The sequence below is a fragment of the Saccostrea cucullata genome, unplaced genomic scaffold (assembly GCF_032062105.1).
Source record: "Saccostrea cucullata isolate Sc308-1 unplaced genomic scaffold, CSIRO_AGI_Scuc_v1 ctg305, whole genome shotgun sequence".
Lineage (NCBI taxonomy): Eukaryota > Metazoa > Mollusca > Bivalvia > Ostreida > Ostreidae > Saccostrea > Saccostrea cuccullata.
In genome coordinates this window covers 1,076,802-1,094,377 of record NW_026938238.1, presented here as the reverse complement: position 1 = coordinate 1,094,377, position 17,576 = coordinate 1,076,802, and the positions used below count along the sequence as shown (strand labels likewise).

Below are 17,576 nucleotides of genomic sequence, written 5' to 3'. Positions count from 1 at the left end.
GATCGTGCAACAGGTCAAATTTCAGTAATTCACAAACAAAACACTAAATAAATATGATAATGTCTGCGGTCATATTCTCTCTAAAATCGAAAGAAAAACGTCAAAAATCCTAGACTTTTGAATTTAAAACTGTTACATTGATTCATATTCCAAATTATGACTTAACATTTTGCTTCTTTGAAAAAAAACGAATTTGAGAAGATATGTAGTCCTCATTGAAAGTGACAAAAATGATGACGTTGTTCAACATCACAGTGCAATTTTGTATTATACTCTGGAAAAATCCTGAATAAACTCTAAAAATGTAAAAGGAATAAAGAATTATGTCACGAGTTAGTCGTGCATGTGTTTATAAATGGTACAGGCGGTATTTGAGTGACAGAGACTCTGTATCGGACGAGGAAATCTGTGAAGAAAACGTTTATCTGGCAAAGTCTTATTAAAAACTTTAAAAACGTCATAGAAAGACATAGGCTCCTCAGATCTAGAGTTGCAGATCTTGTGAAAGCGCAGTTAAGTGGTAAAAAATTTAAAACATTGACAAAAGAAATTATACAACGAGAAAATTGTTAGGAGAATTAATGTCAAGTGCTAAAAAAGGGTTTTGGATAAGTGATTTTTGAACTATACTTTGTGAAATGTATAGGGATAGTATCTTAAAGAAATTATTGACGCTATGTTTTTGACGTTACATTTCCGTCAAGTATGCTCAGCGGTCACAAAACATGTTGAATTTAAAATGAAGTAAACGGATTTCTATTAAATCGAATGAAATGAAACTTTACACATCAACAAAGATAATATTTTTACATATGATAATGTGCTTATCTTAAATATTTTAAAAGTAGTATAACAATGATTAACATCGTTCACAAACTTTTCGATCAACCCTCGTATATATGCCTTAAACGGTTCTACATAAAAACTTAAAATAGACGGAATATGTACTCGTATGCTTTTATTTTGAAGTATATGAGGAATAAAGCCACTTAGCACTTATCGAAATATCAATAAGTATCTAAATATTTCTTAATATTGTCCCTCGGAGAAGGAAGTGCAGAAATACACGAGCTCATCTGCTTATCAGTTCATGGATTGCAGTTTGATTTAATCATAGTTTTAATATAATGCAATTTACGATGATAATTACAAATTAGCATTAAAATAGAAAGTTCATTAAGTTAGGGGTTAAATGAGTTCAACTTTTTTGGGGAGGAGTGTACTTTGTACTTTCCATTAATATGTGAAAATAGCGAACTGCAGACTGTTTGTGAACTTGAAATTGGATAGTCTACTACATGTAGCACTTGTTTATTGATAAACAAGTCCCCTTGTTTGCGGTTTTCAGACTACGTCTGCACTACGTAAATCAACCAATAATTCTACCAAATATTCCATACATCATGACTTTAGGAAATAACTGGCAAAGAAAGGAAAATAATTAAGGGGGAAGTATTCCGCCCGAATCGTGGCATTCCTTAATTAGACAGCGTCGTCAAGGTATGATGTCGGCCAGTCGTGTTTCAGAACCGTCAGTGGACAGTTATATATATAAGATGCTCTGGCCACTTGACCAAGCTTTACTCGCTCTGTGCTAGCCCTGACATTCATTTCAGTTTCTCTAAGCTCGTGGGAATGGTGTTTATACTATATGTATGTGACGCCTAATTATTTATTGTCATTTGCGTGCGCTAAACGTGACGATCCTTTCTCAAAGCTAAATATGCCTCGCTAAGACGCGGACACAGCTTTTCAGTGCTCGTGCATTCTTGATTGGAAAATTCCACGGTCCATTTGATTCAGTCTTCTGCAATTGTTATTCAAATTTGGAAGAGGGACAATTGACCTTTTTTGAAGGTAAATTGCAATTAAAAATGCATTGGAACTATTTAAAAAATTCTGATGATCTTGTTTCATTGAGATGTTGAGATTTTGCATATTTTCATATGCAGCATGTGTATAAGTGACCTTAAAATTGTTGAGAATTCACTAAAATTGAAGATACCTTTGAATCAAGTTGTTTCATTTATTTTAAACTTAACCCAGTAACTAAATATTATTTAAACTGTGATGCCTTTATATTTTGATGCTTATTTATCAAATTTTATGTTGCAAATTGAACAAATGCAGCTACAGCATTATCTCTCATTATTTTTTCACAGACTGATTGATTTATTTTAGGTAGATATTTCAAAAGGAGAATGAATTTAGTTCTCTGAATTCTTCTACAATATTACTAGTATTATTATATTTTATAATTTATAGTTAGTTTTTTGACAGTTATAAAATGTAAACTAATAAAAACAACCAGGTGATGGCAGAGCGCTAAATATGGCGCTTTAATTAGATCACCTGGACTTTATAACATAGAAAGGCTTTTTAGAATACGTTTTACAACAGTTACTTTAATTAACAAAAATAAAACTTTCAAGCTAAGTAAGACATGAGAAAGCTTTGAAAGGAGCTGAGCATAGATTTCATAAGGGAAAATTGAACAAAAAGACTGTTATTCCACGGTAGTGCATTGTCAAAAATGTTAATTAAACGTGATTCAATGTTAAGAGTTCAAACATAGGATAACAGGTGTTTCTAATTATTTGTGACCAAACTTCAGAATTAGTTTTACATATTATGATGTAAATAAATGGTTATCCGAACAACTGCATGAGAGATGATGTTTATTAGTATTTTATGATAACATTGCTTGTCATTAGATAGTGGGCTTTGGAAAATGTACGTTTATTATTGTGTAACAAACATAAAAGACCTCTTACCTGCCCTCATACATTGGCGTGTTTACGGCATATTAACAAACACATGTTATAGTGCACGTTTATGGTCATTCTAACATCGGCATAAGTGCATTGTGACTTCAATGTGCTCATGTTGTCAAAATTTTCCCGGTAAAATGTCTACCAATAAAAACATACCAAGATTACTGTCACTTGAAATATTCTATATGTAAAAATAAAATGAGTACTTAGATACTTTTTGAGCATAAAGTAAAAAAGATAAAATATATGAAAATTTTTTTGCTTACTTTCGATGCCATTTTGCAGCCCTGTTGTCCATCGGGAAAATCCAATTTTAATTTTTGTACTGAACATTTGTCCATACTCGAGGATCTTAACTTTGTTACCCGATTTCTTTGCAAAATCTTTATGCTGAATAATATTTATTTTTAATAAATGTGATAGGATTCGAAAACAGACAAAATGCGACTTTATTTTCGCCATGCAGAACGCTAGATGGAATATATACAAGAATATGTTGCCTTAGGTTATCTACATAAAATTGTTTTTACCATGTGTAAATGTTATTTACAATAAAGAAAAGGAAAAAAAAAACATTATGACACGAACAACAATGCAAGTTCGTGAAATTTTTGCATTATATATTTTTTTATACAAAACAATTATGAAATTTTTCTTTGCCATATGATGTTGGAAAACTTAAATGTTGAACTATGCCGTCCGCTTAATTTGTCATCGGTGGTAGAATTCCTACTAAACTATTTGAGACAATCATGTATTAATAAAATAAATGTAGATATGGACAAAATTATGTTTGACAATGATTTCTTCATGTTTCCTTTATTTTGATTCAGCACTATCATTTTTTCTCTAAGCACCATTTTACGAAAACTTCTCTTTCAAGTAATTATTAGTACAGTAGTGATTAAATGTTTTTAGCATTGATTGCATAAACTGGTTTCTGAATATGAATTCGGATTAGAACATTTATTTGTTAAAAAGCGTTGCATCAAATTAAAACAATTTCTTAAATCATTTGTCAAAATAATAATAATTATTATAGAAAATCATTGACTATTTTGTATAACTAGTATGTGTACACTGCTCGTCCAGAATAGACCGCTAACATATTGATTCCCTCGGGGAAGGAAGAAGTACATATATTTATTTTGGGTTTGATCTTTGAGACCGCTATTAATTGTTCATTAAGCGCACGGCTGACAGGAATATGTTAACATTTGACGGCTTTATTGCTTAAATGAATAAAGATAACTAAAGAAAGTTGTCTTCAAAGCTATTTTATTCGCTGACCTGCATTTTATACATTTAAATCGATCTAAAATCAATGAAGGGCAACTCAATTCAATTACTGCTCATTATAACCTGTCTGTCAACATGCCATAAGTTTTATGCTACAATGAATTCATTCAAAAATGTATTACAGCTATCACAGTTCTAATAGCTCATTAACCTAGACTTCTACAACCAAACTCTAAAATTTCGTACTTTTTTGCAAAAATAAAAGTAGCACATGTACATGATTTGGCCATACTGCAAAAAAAAAATTCAAATGATGATCAAAGTGTTTTCAAGGAAATATTTTATTATACTTCATGTCGGAGGGTAAAATACCTTAATAAGAAACTTAGGTCTGGTTACCCACATATTCAATCACAGGCAAAAATGCCAATATCGGTGAATAAAATTAGTAAGCGGAAATTGAGTTAGAGAAAATCTGCGGTCAAAGGAATTGTCATTATTACTCATGTAACAATTTAATGCACTATAAAGATTAACGATCCAGTACTTACAGTTTTCAAATCTATCATAGCTTAGAAAATTTTCCGTAAACTAACTGTCCTTTTTCTCACCTTGCAGATCAAGAATGTATGTTTTGGCAGTTGTAATTTTTGGTATACTGAACTATGCTGTAGAATCTAGGACAAGTAAGTAGTTTTAACAGATATCATTTGTATGCTTAATTTGCCAATCAGACGAATAGTAGAAATGTTGAGAATTGTCAATGATTTTAAAAAATGAAAGACAATCAGTACAAAACACCACAATTATGAACCACAGTTACATGAAAATTAAAAAGATTAATAAAAAAGATTATAAGATTTTATAATCGGTTTCCTCTTGCTCTTTATTAAGTTGGCTGTGTGCTGGAATCTGTACCGGGGACACGGAACCAGTTTACAGTTCAAGTATCAACAACTGGCCAATCAAAAGTCTTCTACTGTGCCAATGGTACAGTGTTCGATCAACAAGCATGTGTTTGTGTCACTAACATGGATCCAAACAGTAAGTACTAAATTAATAGGATATATAATAGAGATTGGATTAAATAGAAATAGCAAAACAATACAATCACAACAGCGCCTCTAAAATATAATCCAACAATCAACTTTAAAGAAACAAACTGATAATCAAAGCAAATAAACCTTCTATTGTCGTAAATTGAATTAAATTTATTGTTTTGTTAACTTTAATCAAACATGAAGTTTAAAGCGACGAGTATTTAAATTTACAGAGAGAAAAAAAAATAGCAAGTTTCAAGAAGTATATTTAAAAAATGTAACAACTTATATACAATATACCTTATCTCTCCATATTTCAAGGTATTCTTTAGCAAATTAAAACAAAATATGGGAAATTTTTTTTCCTATTTCACGGGAAATGGGTACGTAAAAAACAATAACTTCAAAAAACAGATCAATTCATTTTTCACTTTTCATGTTGGATGATAATTAAATGCATGCATCCTCGTTCTTTCAATAAACTTTTGCAAATCTTAATCTAGGGTCAAGGATAAGGTCAACAATGAGAGACATTGACTTTTGTGTAAGGATTTTACACCTTATAAGTTATTGTAATTTTATGACAGTTTATGAGAAGAAGAAACACTTGTAGTGCCCTTCAACACGACGTTTAGATACATCGTCGACGTATTATCAATTAGCTTTATCAATTAATATTGGTTATTTCCATTCATATGTCGACATGAAATAAATACATACCGATGAGCTTGAAATAAAAAAAACCCACAGAGCCTGACACATGTGTTTCATACACTGTATTTGGATACTTTACTGGAGAAAGACATGTGGTAACTTAACAGCAAAGGTTCATGATAAACGTCATGAATTCAACTTTTCATTCGTCGATTTTCACTTACTTTTGTAGCAGTATGCCTTCATCACCTGCAAATGGGTTTACTATGATTCAATTCCAAGAACACACTCTACATATGAACAATTTCTAAAGCGAGACAAACAAGTAAAAGCAATAAAAGGAACAAGAATATCTACACTGTTAAGGAATGCAAATACAATTTATCATTAAGTCAAATGCTGACTGGCGTTTTTCATACTAATTGTTTGGCCATTAATTAGATACAGAAAATTGTACGGATTTTTCGTTATTTCCCGATAATGACAAGGAGAACACGGCGGATTTAACTGGTCGGTAGGAGATGCTCACTCCTTCATGGCACCTTATCCCACCTCTGGTGTTGTAGATGTCTGTGTTTGCTCTTTGCTCTGTACCTGTATTGTATTGTTTGAATAACCCTCTAGCTTAACACTGTTCGTTATCTCAAAACATTTCATAACATATGAAATTTCTGTTTTAGGATATAAAAAATTACAATATACATGTAAATTTATTACACATGCTTTGGTAAAGATGGGTTTGGTTACAATAAAAGTTTTTGTAAGAATACGATAGGTTTTATGTTCGTTTTTGGTAAGAATATGATTTTTGTAACGATATGCTAGATAACAGTGTTAGTTTGTGTAAGGATATGATAAGTTACAACGTTAGTGTTGTGAAATAAGATATGATGAAGGATATGGAGATAACGAACTGTTTTCAATATCAAAGTCCATAAAACAATATAAAATAGGAGCAGAGCAAACACGGACCTCTAAAACATCAGAGGTGGGATTAGCTCCCATGGAGGAGTGAGAATTCCATGCTGACCGGTCACACCCACCGTGTGCTACTTGTCATGATCGGGAAATAACGGAAAAATCCGTCGTCAATTCAGTGTTTAAATAATGGACTAACAATGAAAACAATGAAAAACGTCAGTCATTTGATTTAATGATAAATTGTATTTGCTGACAAGGTCATTGTATCGACCAAACAACTCACGAAATGATGATTTTAAACGAGACTGCTGATATTCTTGTTTCATCAACTTGTTTGTCAATAATTTGTCTCGTTTTAGAAATTGTTCATACGTAGAGCATGCTCCTGCGTATCGAATCAACTGAGATATATAAACGCCGTATGCAGGTGATGAAGGTATATTGCTGCATAAGTAAGGGAAGTTGATGATAGAAAAGTTAAAGTCACCACGTTTATCATAGCGCTTGGTTGTTAGATTACCATTAACGTCTTTTTTTCAAGGAAAATATCTAAGTATGAAACAGATATGTCAGACTCTGTTGCGATATGTTACGAAATACGTTTTTGAAGCCCTTGTTAACAAGAACTGTAGTACTTCAATAATAAAATCACTGACACGCATTCCTATACAGTGTATATAAATTCGATCAAGTTATTATTCCAAAGGGCATAAGTTGAACCAAATTTGTGTACATATCTAATAGATTTCCACATTAAATAAAGTGTAGAATTAATTAAGCATATCTTTATTTCAAAAAGCTTATTGTTGATACAAAAATAAATCCATCTAGCAACACTTTTTGGTTTGGTCAAAGTTTTTGTTTTAAATGTCTAACATTACTCGGATAAATGAATACCCTAGGATTTCACGGTTTTCATTTGTCTTGGCATTCGACAAGACATTCAAGTAAATTTAGTTGTTTTATTTCAGTGAGCCCGACAGCTCCTCCCATTCGTCGGTCGACAAGAACTTCTCTGGACTTTCTTGGTCCTACCACAGTTCCACGTGAGTATTAAACTCCAAAAATAGAACCTACACTCCTATAAATAGAATCACGCTTCTTTGTAAAACTGCCAGCGTGCGGCTTCTTGTCCGCACGTCGGTCAGTACGTAACAGCTACCTTGCCTCTAAGCAGCACTTGCTTGCACTGAATTACTTAATAAAAAACCCAAATTTAGATCACTGCTTCTCACATAATGCTTTATGACAAGTAAATTAGGTTTGCTCACAATAATTATTGTGTTCGATTGGAAGTTAGGATCACCACAGGTAGGTTGACAGATCTTCGATTATTTTGCAGCATGTATGTTCAAACCAGATGTAGACCGCCATTATTACCTCGAGCAGGTACACATGTCTTCCTGGAAGAGGAGACCATGTGCTTACGGCACGCTTTTTAATGAGGAGAAATGCATGTGCATAGACCGAGCACCTATATCTACCTCAAGTAAGTCACGTGACATGGGAGTATTGCGTAGTAAACGCGGAGCTTCTTGAGTAACTCTTCATTGTGTGGTGAATTTTAATGGTCCTTTTAAAACACTAACACCAGATTAAATTATTTTCGCAAGTATGAGGTATTGGCGTTGGATTTTTTTCTTCTGTTTTGCTGTCTGTTTAGAATTTATTGGTTCTAACCGCATGAGAGTAGAAGCAAAATTGCATATTACATATAGTTGTTGCATGTCAGGAAGGGTTAAAAAAAATGCGGGGTAGAAATATTGCCGTTACATATAGCATATCAAATCAATTATACAGGAAATTCTTTAAAACTTGGGAAAAATATCAACTTGACAGTATTTCAGTGCTAAACATGAAAACCATGTTATTACATCTGAACTATTCTGCATTAATAACTGAATGGTTATTATCTGGGTTGTTTTAATATAGGGTATTTTTATTTCAGTTTGTAGACCTAGTTTTGCTTTAGATTTTGATTCCAAACCTATCCGAGATACTTCAAACATGCAAGTTTATCTAAGTAACGATGGCGTGGAGTCCGTTGTGAAGTCTGGACAATTTAACAAACAGGCTCGTCTTCATATACCCATGTTCTCCTGGATAGGTCACAAGATGACCATTAACTTCCGGTTCTTCGAGTGGAGCGGTGGGGACAGAGAACAAACTCTTATTGCCAATTGTTATCATTCCAACGCTTTGTCAAGTGGAATGGGTTCTGTTGAAGTAATGCTTAAAGACGAAACAAAGGAAGTTATTTTCCGAATTAAAACGACACAGTCACCGATGCGGGAAATAGCCGTTCCTTATCCTGTAAGTCACGTGATAAGCTAATAATTCTCAGTTCAAAATAATTATGTATATCGGTTAATAGAATGTGTCGCTTTTGTATAACATAAATATTGGTAGCATTTTTATAAATGTTTTATGTTTAAAATTATGAATATATCTATTACTTTCCTAGACAAAAAGCTGGAAAAATGTTACTTTGACATATGATGGAAGGTATTTCAGAGGGCAAGTGAATGACCGAGAAGCCACGGTTCAAGTTAGAGGTACTTTTTTGAAATTCCTTTTAAATATCACTATCTTTTCATTAAAAAAAATGAAAATCCTTTGATTAGCATACAGATGCAAAGTAAAGCAAATTTGTAAGATAAAATTGTATGTTAGAAGACTGATACTTTCCATTTGAAGTGCTTTAAAGATATTGAAGTTGAAATTATGGCTTATTTATTATTTAAGGAAATATAGAAAGCCGTGCTGAAGGATTTTATATTGGGCAGTGCCCAAGAAGAGCTGACGGCTCAAGACGAGCCTATGTAGGCTATATTGATGATGTGAGTAATATTCATTTTATAATTTCCATATGTTTCATTTCAAACACGTACAAAACACCAATGAGCTAAATACTTCCGAAAGTATTGACATCATTTTATCACTGACATCTGACATTTCCTTTACAGTTGAAGTTTTATAAATGTGTTCGGCCTGATATTCGTAATCCAGGATTACCTTAGACTTCCTGACTGAAATCCGGTAAATGGATAATCCTTCAGTGACAATCTGTGAAAGACAGTTGACCTCAGTTATCCAACAGAAGTTTTCCGAGGAATTCCCAAAAAGTCACGCGGATGAACCATGTCTATTTATAGAATGCAGTGTTTGATTTTCTTGGTGTTTGAACTGTACGATGCTAATTTATTGGGACAGTACATGGGTTGCTCTGTATTGTTAGAGCTACATGGTGTGATACTCAGGTACCTTTTAATGTGACAATGTTTCTGTCTGCTGTTTGTATTGTGTAAACATTTTTTTCTATCGACGTGTTATATGTTCTAGTTGAAGATTGTAAATACAAACTTTATTGTTGATGATACCTCATTTAAACACAGTGACTATTATTATTATTTTTTTTTTTGCTTTTTCCTGATTAAAAGTTAAATGAGCATTTATGCGTTTCTCAAGGGATCTGTGTTTAGGCAGGTCATGTTGATTTCTTGTTAGCAATACGGTTTGTCATTAAGTCTAATGCTAGCTGAGTTTTCCAAACTAATTGTTAGGCCATTATATAAATACCGAATTGTCGACGGTTTTTTACGTTATTTCCCAGTCATGACAAGAGTACATGGCGGTAGTGACCGGTCTGCAGGGGATGCTCACTACACCATGGTACCTGATCCCACCTGGGTCCGCCGTCGTAAAACTGATAATTCTCAAAAAAATTCTCAACTCAACTCTTGAGAATTACTCAACTGAGAATCTGAAAATAAAAGAGTTTAAGGAATTTTTATTTTTCACAACTTTTTATGACGGCCGCTGAGTCTGAGAATTTTGGATTTAAGAAGAAAATATTCTGATGTTTCATGTAAGTATTACATTTGCTCTGTCAAATAAACAAACATTGAAAATAAAATATAAAGCGACATAAACATAATTACTTATATATAATATAAAATGAGGAGCTTAATTCAGGTCAATTTTTATCCCGAGGAAAAGTTGAAGCATGAAGAAAAATTTTATAGATGTGAAATGTAATTATTTTAAAGGATTTTAGCCAGTAGTGCATTCTTTCTCTTATAGCAGTCATTTGTTTAAAGAAACTCATTTAAAACAAACCTCTATGGTCATTTGATTTATTTTTCTAATTAAAACAAAGTTTAAAACACATTAAGTAATGGAGTTGTTATTTATATAGTAATTTGTATATATAATTGATGCGAAATTTATATAAATTATACGTGTTAACTACTTAAGCTAAATAGGATGACACGGGATATTTGATGTTTGTTTGTCTTAAAGCATTAACCGTTGGTATTTATTGCCTCCACCTGCTTTTCATGTGCGGCACGCTGCTACACGGAAAAAGATGTACGAACCACAGAGGGTTTGCAATATTCATTGCTTCAAATGAAAAAAAAAAATTAATTAATTATCAATCTGCCACACCTATAGCTAGTTTAAGCCTGTGGAAGCTGTACAAATATCTTTTGTGTGGCTTTATCATCCTCTGATACAAAATACACAGGGTTTTTAACCGTGGAGTTAAAAAAGTGCAACATAATTTATTCGAAAACTGGCATTTATCAACAGCGAATATTATATTATCTTTATACAAATCTCAATGAACTGCATATCTGTGGTCTTTGATAAAAAGCAGACTGGTATTACAGGTATGCACTTCTATGCGTGATCAAAATACTCCAGTACATCCGCGGGCAAACAGTTATAGAACCACTGGAACTAAACCACAAAAGGCAAATTATGTTTAGCAGAATTACAATCCCAGATCTAATCCTCTTCAAACAAATATAATGTTAAGTTGTATTCAAATGCTTAACATTGCACATTTTGATAGAAAATAAGTTGAAACACTAAATGTGAGTACTTACATAGTCGACTGTGCCTTCAAAAGGACTCAATTCGTTCCCGACCCCTCTCCCAAGATAAAGGGGGGAGTTACAGTGAAAATGTGGCTCAGCTGTAAGACATATAAAATGATTTGGTTTTAGAACAGGAAAAACATGCCTTTTATAATTTGAGAGCAGAATTCATTTGTAGCTTTAGTGTCTCTTGTAAAAAAAATAAACCTTAACCAATCAAACACATAAATAAAACAAAAAACTAAGCCAAAAAAAAAAAAAAAAGAATAAAGAAAATAAGGAATACAAATTTTCAATAACTTCCCAAATGAAAAAATAAAAATTCACTCTGAAGCCAATAACACATCTAAATTGACATGTGATAATTTTTTAGATTTAAAAAACGTTATATTTGTTTCTGGTACGTTATCTGGTAATAAATCTTTATTCAAACCTGGTAATGCCATCGTGACGTCACTTTCTCGTATTGCAGACCTTAAGTTTCCATCATCATACGTCGTCCACATGGCGACTTTATGTCCCTTAGACGCCAAAGTCAGCGTGGTCTGTTGTTGGTATCGTAAAGCCTTAAAAATTAGACAAGTTACTGATTAGAAATGAAGTTAAATATCGTAAAAAAATAATATTTTTCCATTTTCACCCCTAGCCCCCATAAGAATTCTGATCAGTAAAACCCAATTTATAAATTTTGCAAATATTTTCTTTTAACAATATGATAATGATCTTGCAAAAAAAAAATTAAACAAATTTTTACGTAATAATTTGAAGAGATGAAAAAGACGTGGATAAATCATACTATTAATATCAAACCATATTATAAAATAAGATATTTAATGCATAGCTGGAAAAAATGTATACATAAACTCTTTGTTACAAGGATCGTTCAATATTATTGTATATTGTATATTGTTTAACGTCCCTCTCCAGAATATTTCACTGATATGGAGACGTCACAATTGCCGGTGAAGGGCTGCAAATTTGGGCCTATGCTCGGCACTCAGGGCCATTGAGCAGGGAGGGATCTTTATCGTGCCACACCTGCTGTGACATGGGGCCTCGGTTTATACGGTCTCATCCGAAGGACCGCCCCATTTAGTCGCCTTTTACGACAAGCAAGGGGGTACTGAGGACCTATTCTAACCCGAATCCCCACGGGACGGATCGTTCAATAAGTAATGATGCAAACCATTTATTACTAGCATTACAAATGTTGAGTTATTTTAATTCATTTTGGTCAAACGTTCATAAAAGAACGGTCTAATAAAGGAAAACTTCATATTTTGTACTATCCTAGCTAGGAATTCACTTGTAATGAAACACATATGGAGACATAACAGTTATCACGGAAAATATGGTCAATACAAAGAGTCGTTAATTGTTAAAAATGTTTTCTCTTGAGAAGAGGAAGATGTCAAGACTTCCACGCAGTTTATCATTCAGGTAGATTATGTACAAAAAGACCTCAGGGATTTCGGTCGAGCTGGTTGAAGGAAGCATGTAAAGATGTCTAACATTTATCAAGGCTGTAAGCAACATACGAAAATGACAGATTTACATCGAAAGATATTGCTAAGCCTCAATATTTGGCGAGTGCAAAAGTAAACAGAGTTCTGATAATTTTAAAAAAAAAATCCTTGATATCGAACATCTGAAACATAAATCCTCCAACGCGTTTATGTTTTTCTTCACACTACATTAAACAACATACAAACAAACACCCTACAACTATATTCCTACTGAACATGACAAATCCCGATCTTTCGAGTGGCGTCAAAAATTCAATAAGACCTATATATTCTGTGGAAGATTAAGCCAGGCGGTGGGACAAACATGTAAAAGAAAAACATCGAATCTTTGTCGCTTGGATAAAAAGAATCAGATGTACAGATATACGTTAAAATCTTGCGCATCAAGAGACTAATTAAGTGGCAATATGAAAATCATCCATCCTTCTGTGTTCAATAATTCAGAACTGAAAAAAAGAATTGGATAGATTACAAAATCAGTATGCATTGGTCCGAGCTGATAAAGCAGGACACAATACTACAATAATGTATTAAATGTATTATTTTTGTCTCCATGTTTCTTTTCAAAAAAGACATCTAGAAGATAAAAGTCGCTAAACGTGCCAATGTTTTATCACTTTTAAAATAAGATATTTAACAAAAGATAATTTTGTTACTGGATAACGAAAAGTTTTTTAGCCAAAAAGGAGAATCAATATCAAAACTAGTTTTAATTGTAACGGGGACCGTTACAGATGTTCCCCAAACGCTCCCCATATCCCTTTTTGTGCCATTTTCTTGTAAGACTTTTTTAAAAATATGCTCAGTATCAAAGATTTCATCAAAGAATTATAAAAACTTAAATGATATCAATTATATCCCATTTAACGTATTGCACGCGCACGCACTTGCATGCACATGCAAGATGATCAAGGCATGTTGTTCAAACCAATCAATAAAAATATCATAAAAATATGTTACCATTTTTCGAATATATTGGTGATTTTATGTATTGCGCGTACGCACATGCATGCATGCATGTCCTTGCATTCAAATTTGATAGTAGCATAATGTAGAAATCCATTATATCTACTCATATTCTGAATTTCATCCCCTTTCGTTGAGAACTTAGAAAGTTACAGACATTTAAAGTTTCAGCCAATCAGATTGCAGCACACGTGCATGCGCATGCTTTCATGATAATTCTTATATATCATGCTGTAGATCTTCATAGTGTATGAATATGTTCAAAATTTCAAAGGATTTTGTCAAAAAACAAGAAAGATATTGATACTTTTGTTTCAGCCAATCAGAGCGAAGCGCACGCGCATGCGCGTGAGATCTTGCTATTTTGACCATGTCGTCATGTGTATACTACTAATATATCCTCATATTATGAGTTTCAAAGCATTTCATCAAAAAATAGAAAAGTTGTGGCTATATCTATTACATTAGTCATTTCACGTGTTGCACGTGCGCGCTCTTGCAAGCACGTGCGCGATGACCATGTCATCATGCCTAAACAACTAATATATACTTATATTATGAGTTTCAAAACACATAAACAAAAAATAGAAAAGTTACGGCTATATCTATTATATTGGTCATTTCACGTGTTGCACGTGCGCGCTCTTGTAAGCACGTGCGCGGAAAATGACCTTGATTCCGCAAATCTACATAACATGTCTACTAACCCTAAAAAGGTTTTACTTCGGGTGAACAGTTTACAAGAACACTCGCGGACAAAAAAGTACCCAGGAAGAAGAAGAAAAACTAGAAAGTCTGCTATTGCAAGCAATAGCATATGTCGCCCCGTATTGGACAAGACTTTCATTTTTATCATCACTAAAACAAAAGTCCATAAGCTAAGTTTGAAAACCTTTGAGTTATATCAGTCCTTTCCATTGGAAACGGAAGACCTTAATTCGGTACATCCCTCTCATTAGGGTCTTCCGTCTCCAACGGAAGACCCTTCTATTATTCTATTGTTTCTTTTTCACTTTTATTAAGGTCTTCCGTTTCAGACGGAAGACCTTATAGTGATTCTACTGTTTTTTCTTTTTATTATTATTATTATTTTTTTCCCTTTTTGTTTTGACGATTTCTCAGAGATGACTGGACGGATTCTCATGAAATTTTCAGAGATGATAGAGAGTCAAAATATCTTTCAAATGCAGTTTTCATTTTTTCAAAATTCACTTCCGGTCGTCAGATATGTCCGATTTCCGCTTTTTAAAAAAAAAATTGTCCCAGTCATATCTCAGAAACGGTAAGAGATGAAGACACCAAACTTATATGAGTAATAGATCTTGATAAGTAGGCGAAACCATTTGGGTTAACACAGTTCGCCGTCACTTCCGGTCGTCACAGGAAGTGATGAAAGAAATCGAAAATTTCAACTTTTCTTTTTTGAAATTTCTTTGGCAGCACAAAATAGTATTTCATTTGTAGTTTAGAAATATGTCAGTCCCACCGGAAACAATAACGACGACTTCCGGTTATAAGAGAAAAACTACAAAATTTGAGTATTTTTCTTTCCCATAAATATTTTTTATAGATAAAGTATTTTTAATGATTTTTGGATATGTTATTCAGACTGCAAATGTCTACAGTAACGTCAAATAGCTTTGTAAATTTCACTTCCGGTCGCGTGATTTACTGTCCTCAAAATGAGAAGTGATCATAGCTAGATCTCGTAAACGGAAAAAGATTAAGACACCAAACTTATACAATTGGTAGATCTTGATGAGTAGGCAACTTCAGTTTGGATAAGATTGTCCGCCGTCACTTCCGGTCGTCACAGGAAGTGTTCCAAAAAATCAAAATTTTCAAATTTTCTTTTATGAAACTTTTCTGGCATGACGTTATAATATCTTATTTGTATTTTTAAAATATATCAGTCCAACCGGAAACAAAAAAGTCAACTTCCGGTTTTAAGAGAAAAACTGCATAATTTTAGTATTTTTCTTTCCCCTAAATATTTCTTATACATGACATATTTGTAACGATTTTTGGATATGTAATTCACACTGCAAATGTCTACAGGAAGGTCAAATATCTTTGTTAAATTCACTTCCGGTCGCGTGATTTTCTGTCCTCAAATTGAGAAGTTATCATAGCTAGATCTTGTAAACGATAAGAGATTAAGACACCAAACTGTTTCAAGTGGTAGATCTTGATGATTAGGCAAAACCAGTTGGGATAACATTGTCCGCCGTCACTTCCGGTTGTCACAGAAAGTGATCAAAGAAATAGAAAAATTCAAATTTTCTTTTTTGAAACTGTTTTTGCATCACATTATAACATTTTATTTGTAGTTTCAAAATGTATCAGTCCCAACGGAAACAAAAATGTCAACTTCCGGTTTAAAGAGAAACACTACATAATTTGAGTATTTTTCTTTCCCATAAATATTTTTTATAGTTAAAGTATTTGTAATGATTTTTGGATATGTTATTTAGACTGCAAATGTCAACATTAGTCTCTAATATCTCAGTAAAATTCGCTTCCGGTCGCGTGACTTCCTGTCCTCAAAATCAGAAGTTATCATTGCTGGATCTCGTTAACGATAAGAGATTAAGACACCAAACTAATAGGGACGGAAGACCTTGTTGAGTAGACAAATCCTTTGAGTTTAAGATTGTCCGCCGTCACTTCCGTTTGTCACAGGAAGTGATCAAATAAATCAAAATTTTAAACTTTTCTTTATGGAATCTTTCTTAGTATTACCTTATAGCATCTTACTAGTAGTTTCGAAATATGTCAGTCCCATTGGAAACAAAAACGACGACTTCCGGTTATGAGAGAATTAACCGCATAAATTGAGTTTCTTACTATCCCATAAATATCTTTTATAAAAAGAGTATTTGAAATGATTTTGGGACATGTTATTGAGACTGCAAATGTCTAGAGAAACCTCAAAATAAGACCTTTGACCTTACTCAAAAAGTAATAAAGAAATATTCATTACCTTTATCTAGATTCAGCTTCAGCTTTAAGTGTTTATCTCAAGTTTACCTTCTCTCTCTCTCTCTCTCTCTCTCTGATGACCTTGACCTTTGACCTTGATAAATGACCTTGTCCTTTGGCCCCATTGACCCAAAGGTCACAATCAAGCTTAAGGTCGTGGAGGTATTTGCAACTCTTACTCTAACAAATACTTATAAAATATCCCCACCCTTCTCTAAAAAAAAACCAAAACAATCAACAGCAACGTAGAGAAGATGTCTTCAAGCCAAATGGCGCGAAATATTGACATAAGATTCGGAATAAAAGCAAGAAGAGACCTGAAAGAAAGTGTCCTGAGAGTTTTAAGGTGAATCTCTAAACTATACTGAAATTGTAGTGAATATCGGCAAAATCTGCATTTTTTTCTGTCTGAAATTTAGTTATTGCTGAGCATAAACATTAATTAAAGCTCGCATCGGCTATTTCTACAATTGTTGTAAATATCATTCGATTCTTCTGCTCTATTACGACATTTTAATATCAAGTATTCTTGCTTTCTTGGGTGTATGGAATTTATTTCAATTTTATTTAGATTAAAATATGAATCCACCG

General features: G+C 33.1%; 2 protein-coding genes across 3 annotated transcripts in view; one reads left to right on the top strand and one right to left on the bottom strand.

Annotated features, from left to right (window-relative positions):
• The first annotated feature begins 1,312 nt into the window (after positions 1–1,312).
• Positions 1,313–10,160, top strand: LOC134249733 (asparagine-rich protein-like). Of its 2 annotated transcripts, XM_062732080.1 has the most exons (9): positions 1,313–1,857; positions 4,632–4,699; positions 4,908–5,057; positions 7,600–7,674; positions 7,971–8,117; positions 8,577–8,941; positions 9,093–9,183; positions 9,374–9,468; positions 9,595–10,160. In XM_062732080.1, the coding sequence occupies exons 2-9, from the start codon at positions 4,639–4,641 to the stop codon at positions 9,646–9,648; spliced, it is 1,038 nt and encodes a 345-aa protein (XP_062588064.1). In that variant the 5' UTR covers positions 1,313–1,857; positions 4,632–4,638; the 3' UTR covers positions 9,649–10,160. The 2 variants fall into 2 exon arrangements, with proteins under 2 accessions (XP_062588064.1, XP_062588066.1); XM_062732082.1 differs by lacking the exon at positions 7,971–8,117 and having other exon boundaries at positions 1,314–1,857.
• A 1,013-nt stretch (positions 10,161–11,173) lies between these two features.
• The window catches only part of LOC134249748 (uncharacterized), a 32,907-nt gene continuing 26,504 nt past the window's right edge, over positions 11,174–17,576 (bottom strand). Inside the window, exons 26-28 of the mRNA XM_062732098.1 lie at positions 11,945–12,077; positions 11,521–11,609; positions 11,174–11,371 (exon numbers count right to left, since the gene is read on the bottom strand). Coding sequence (XP_062588082.1) covers positions 11,312–11,371; positions 11,521–11,609; positions 11,945–12,077 — 282 coding nt within the window. The 3' untranslated portion in view covers positions 11,174–11,311. The remainder of the gene's footprint in view (positions 11,372–11,520; positions 11,610–11,944; positions 12,078–17,576) is intronic.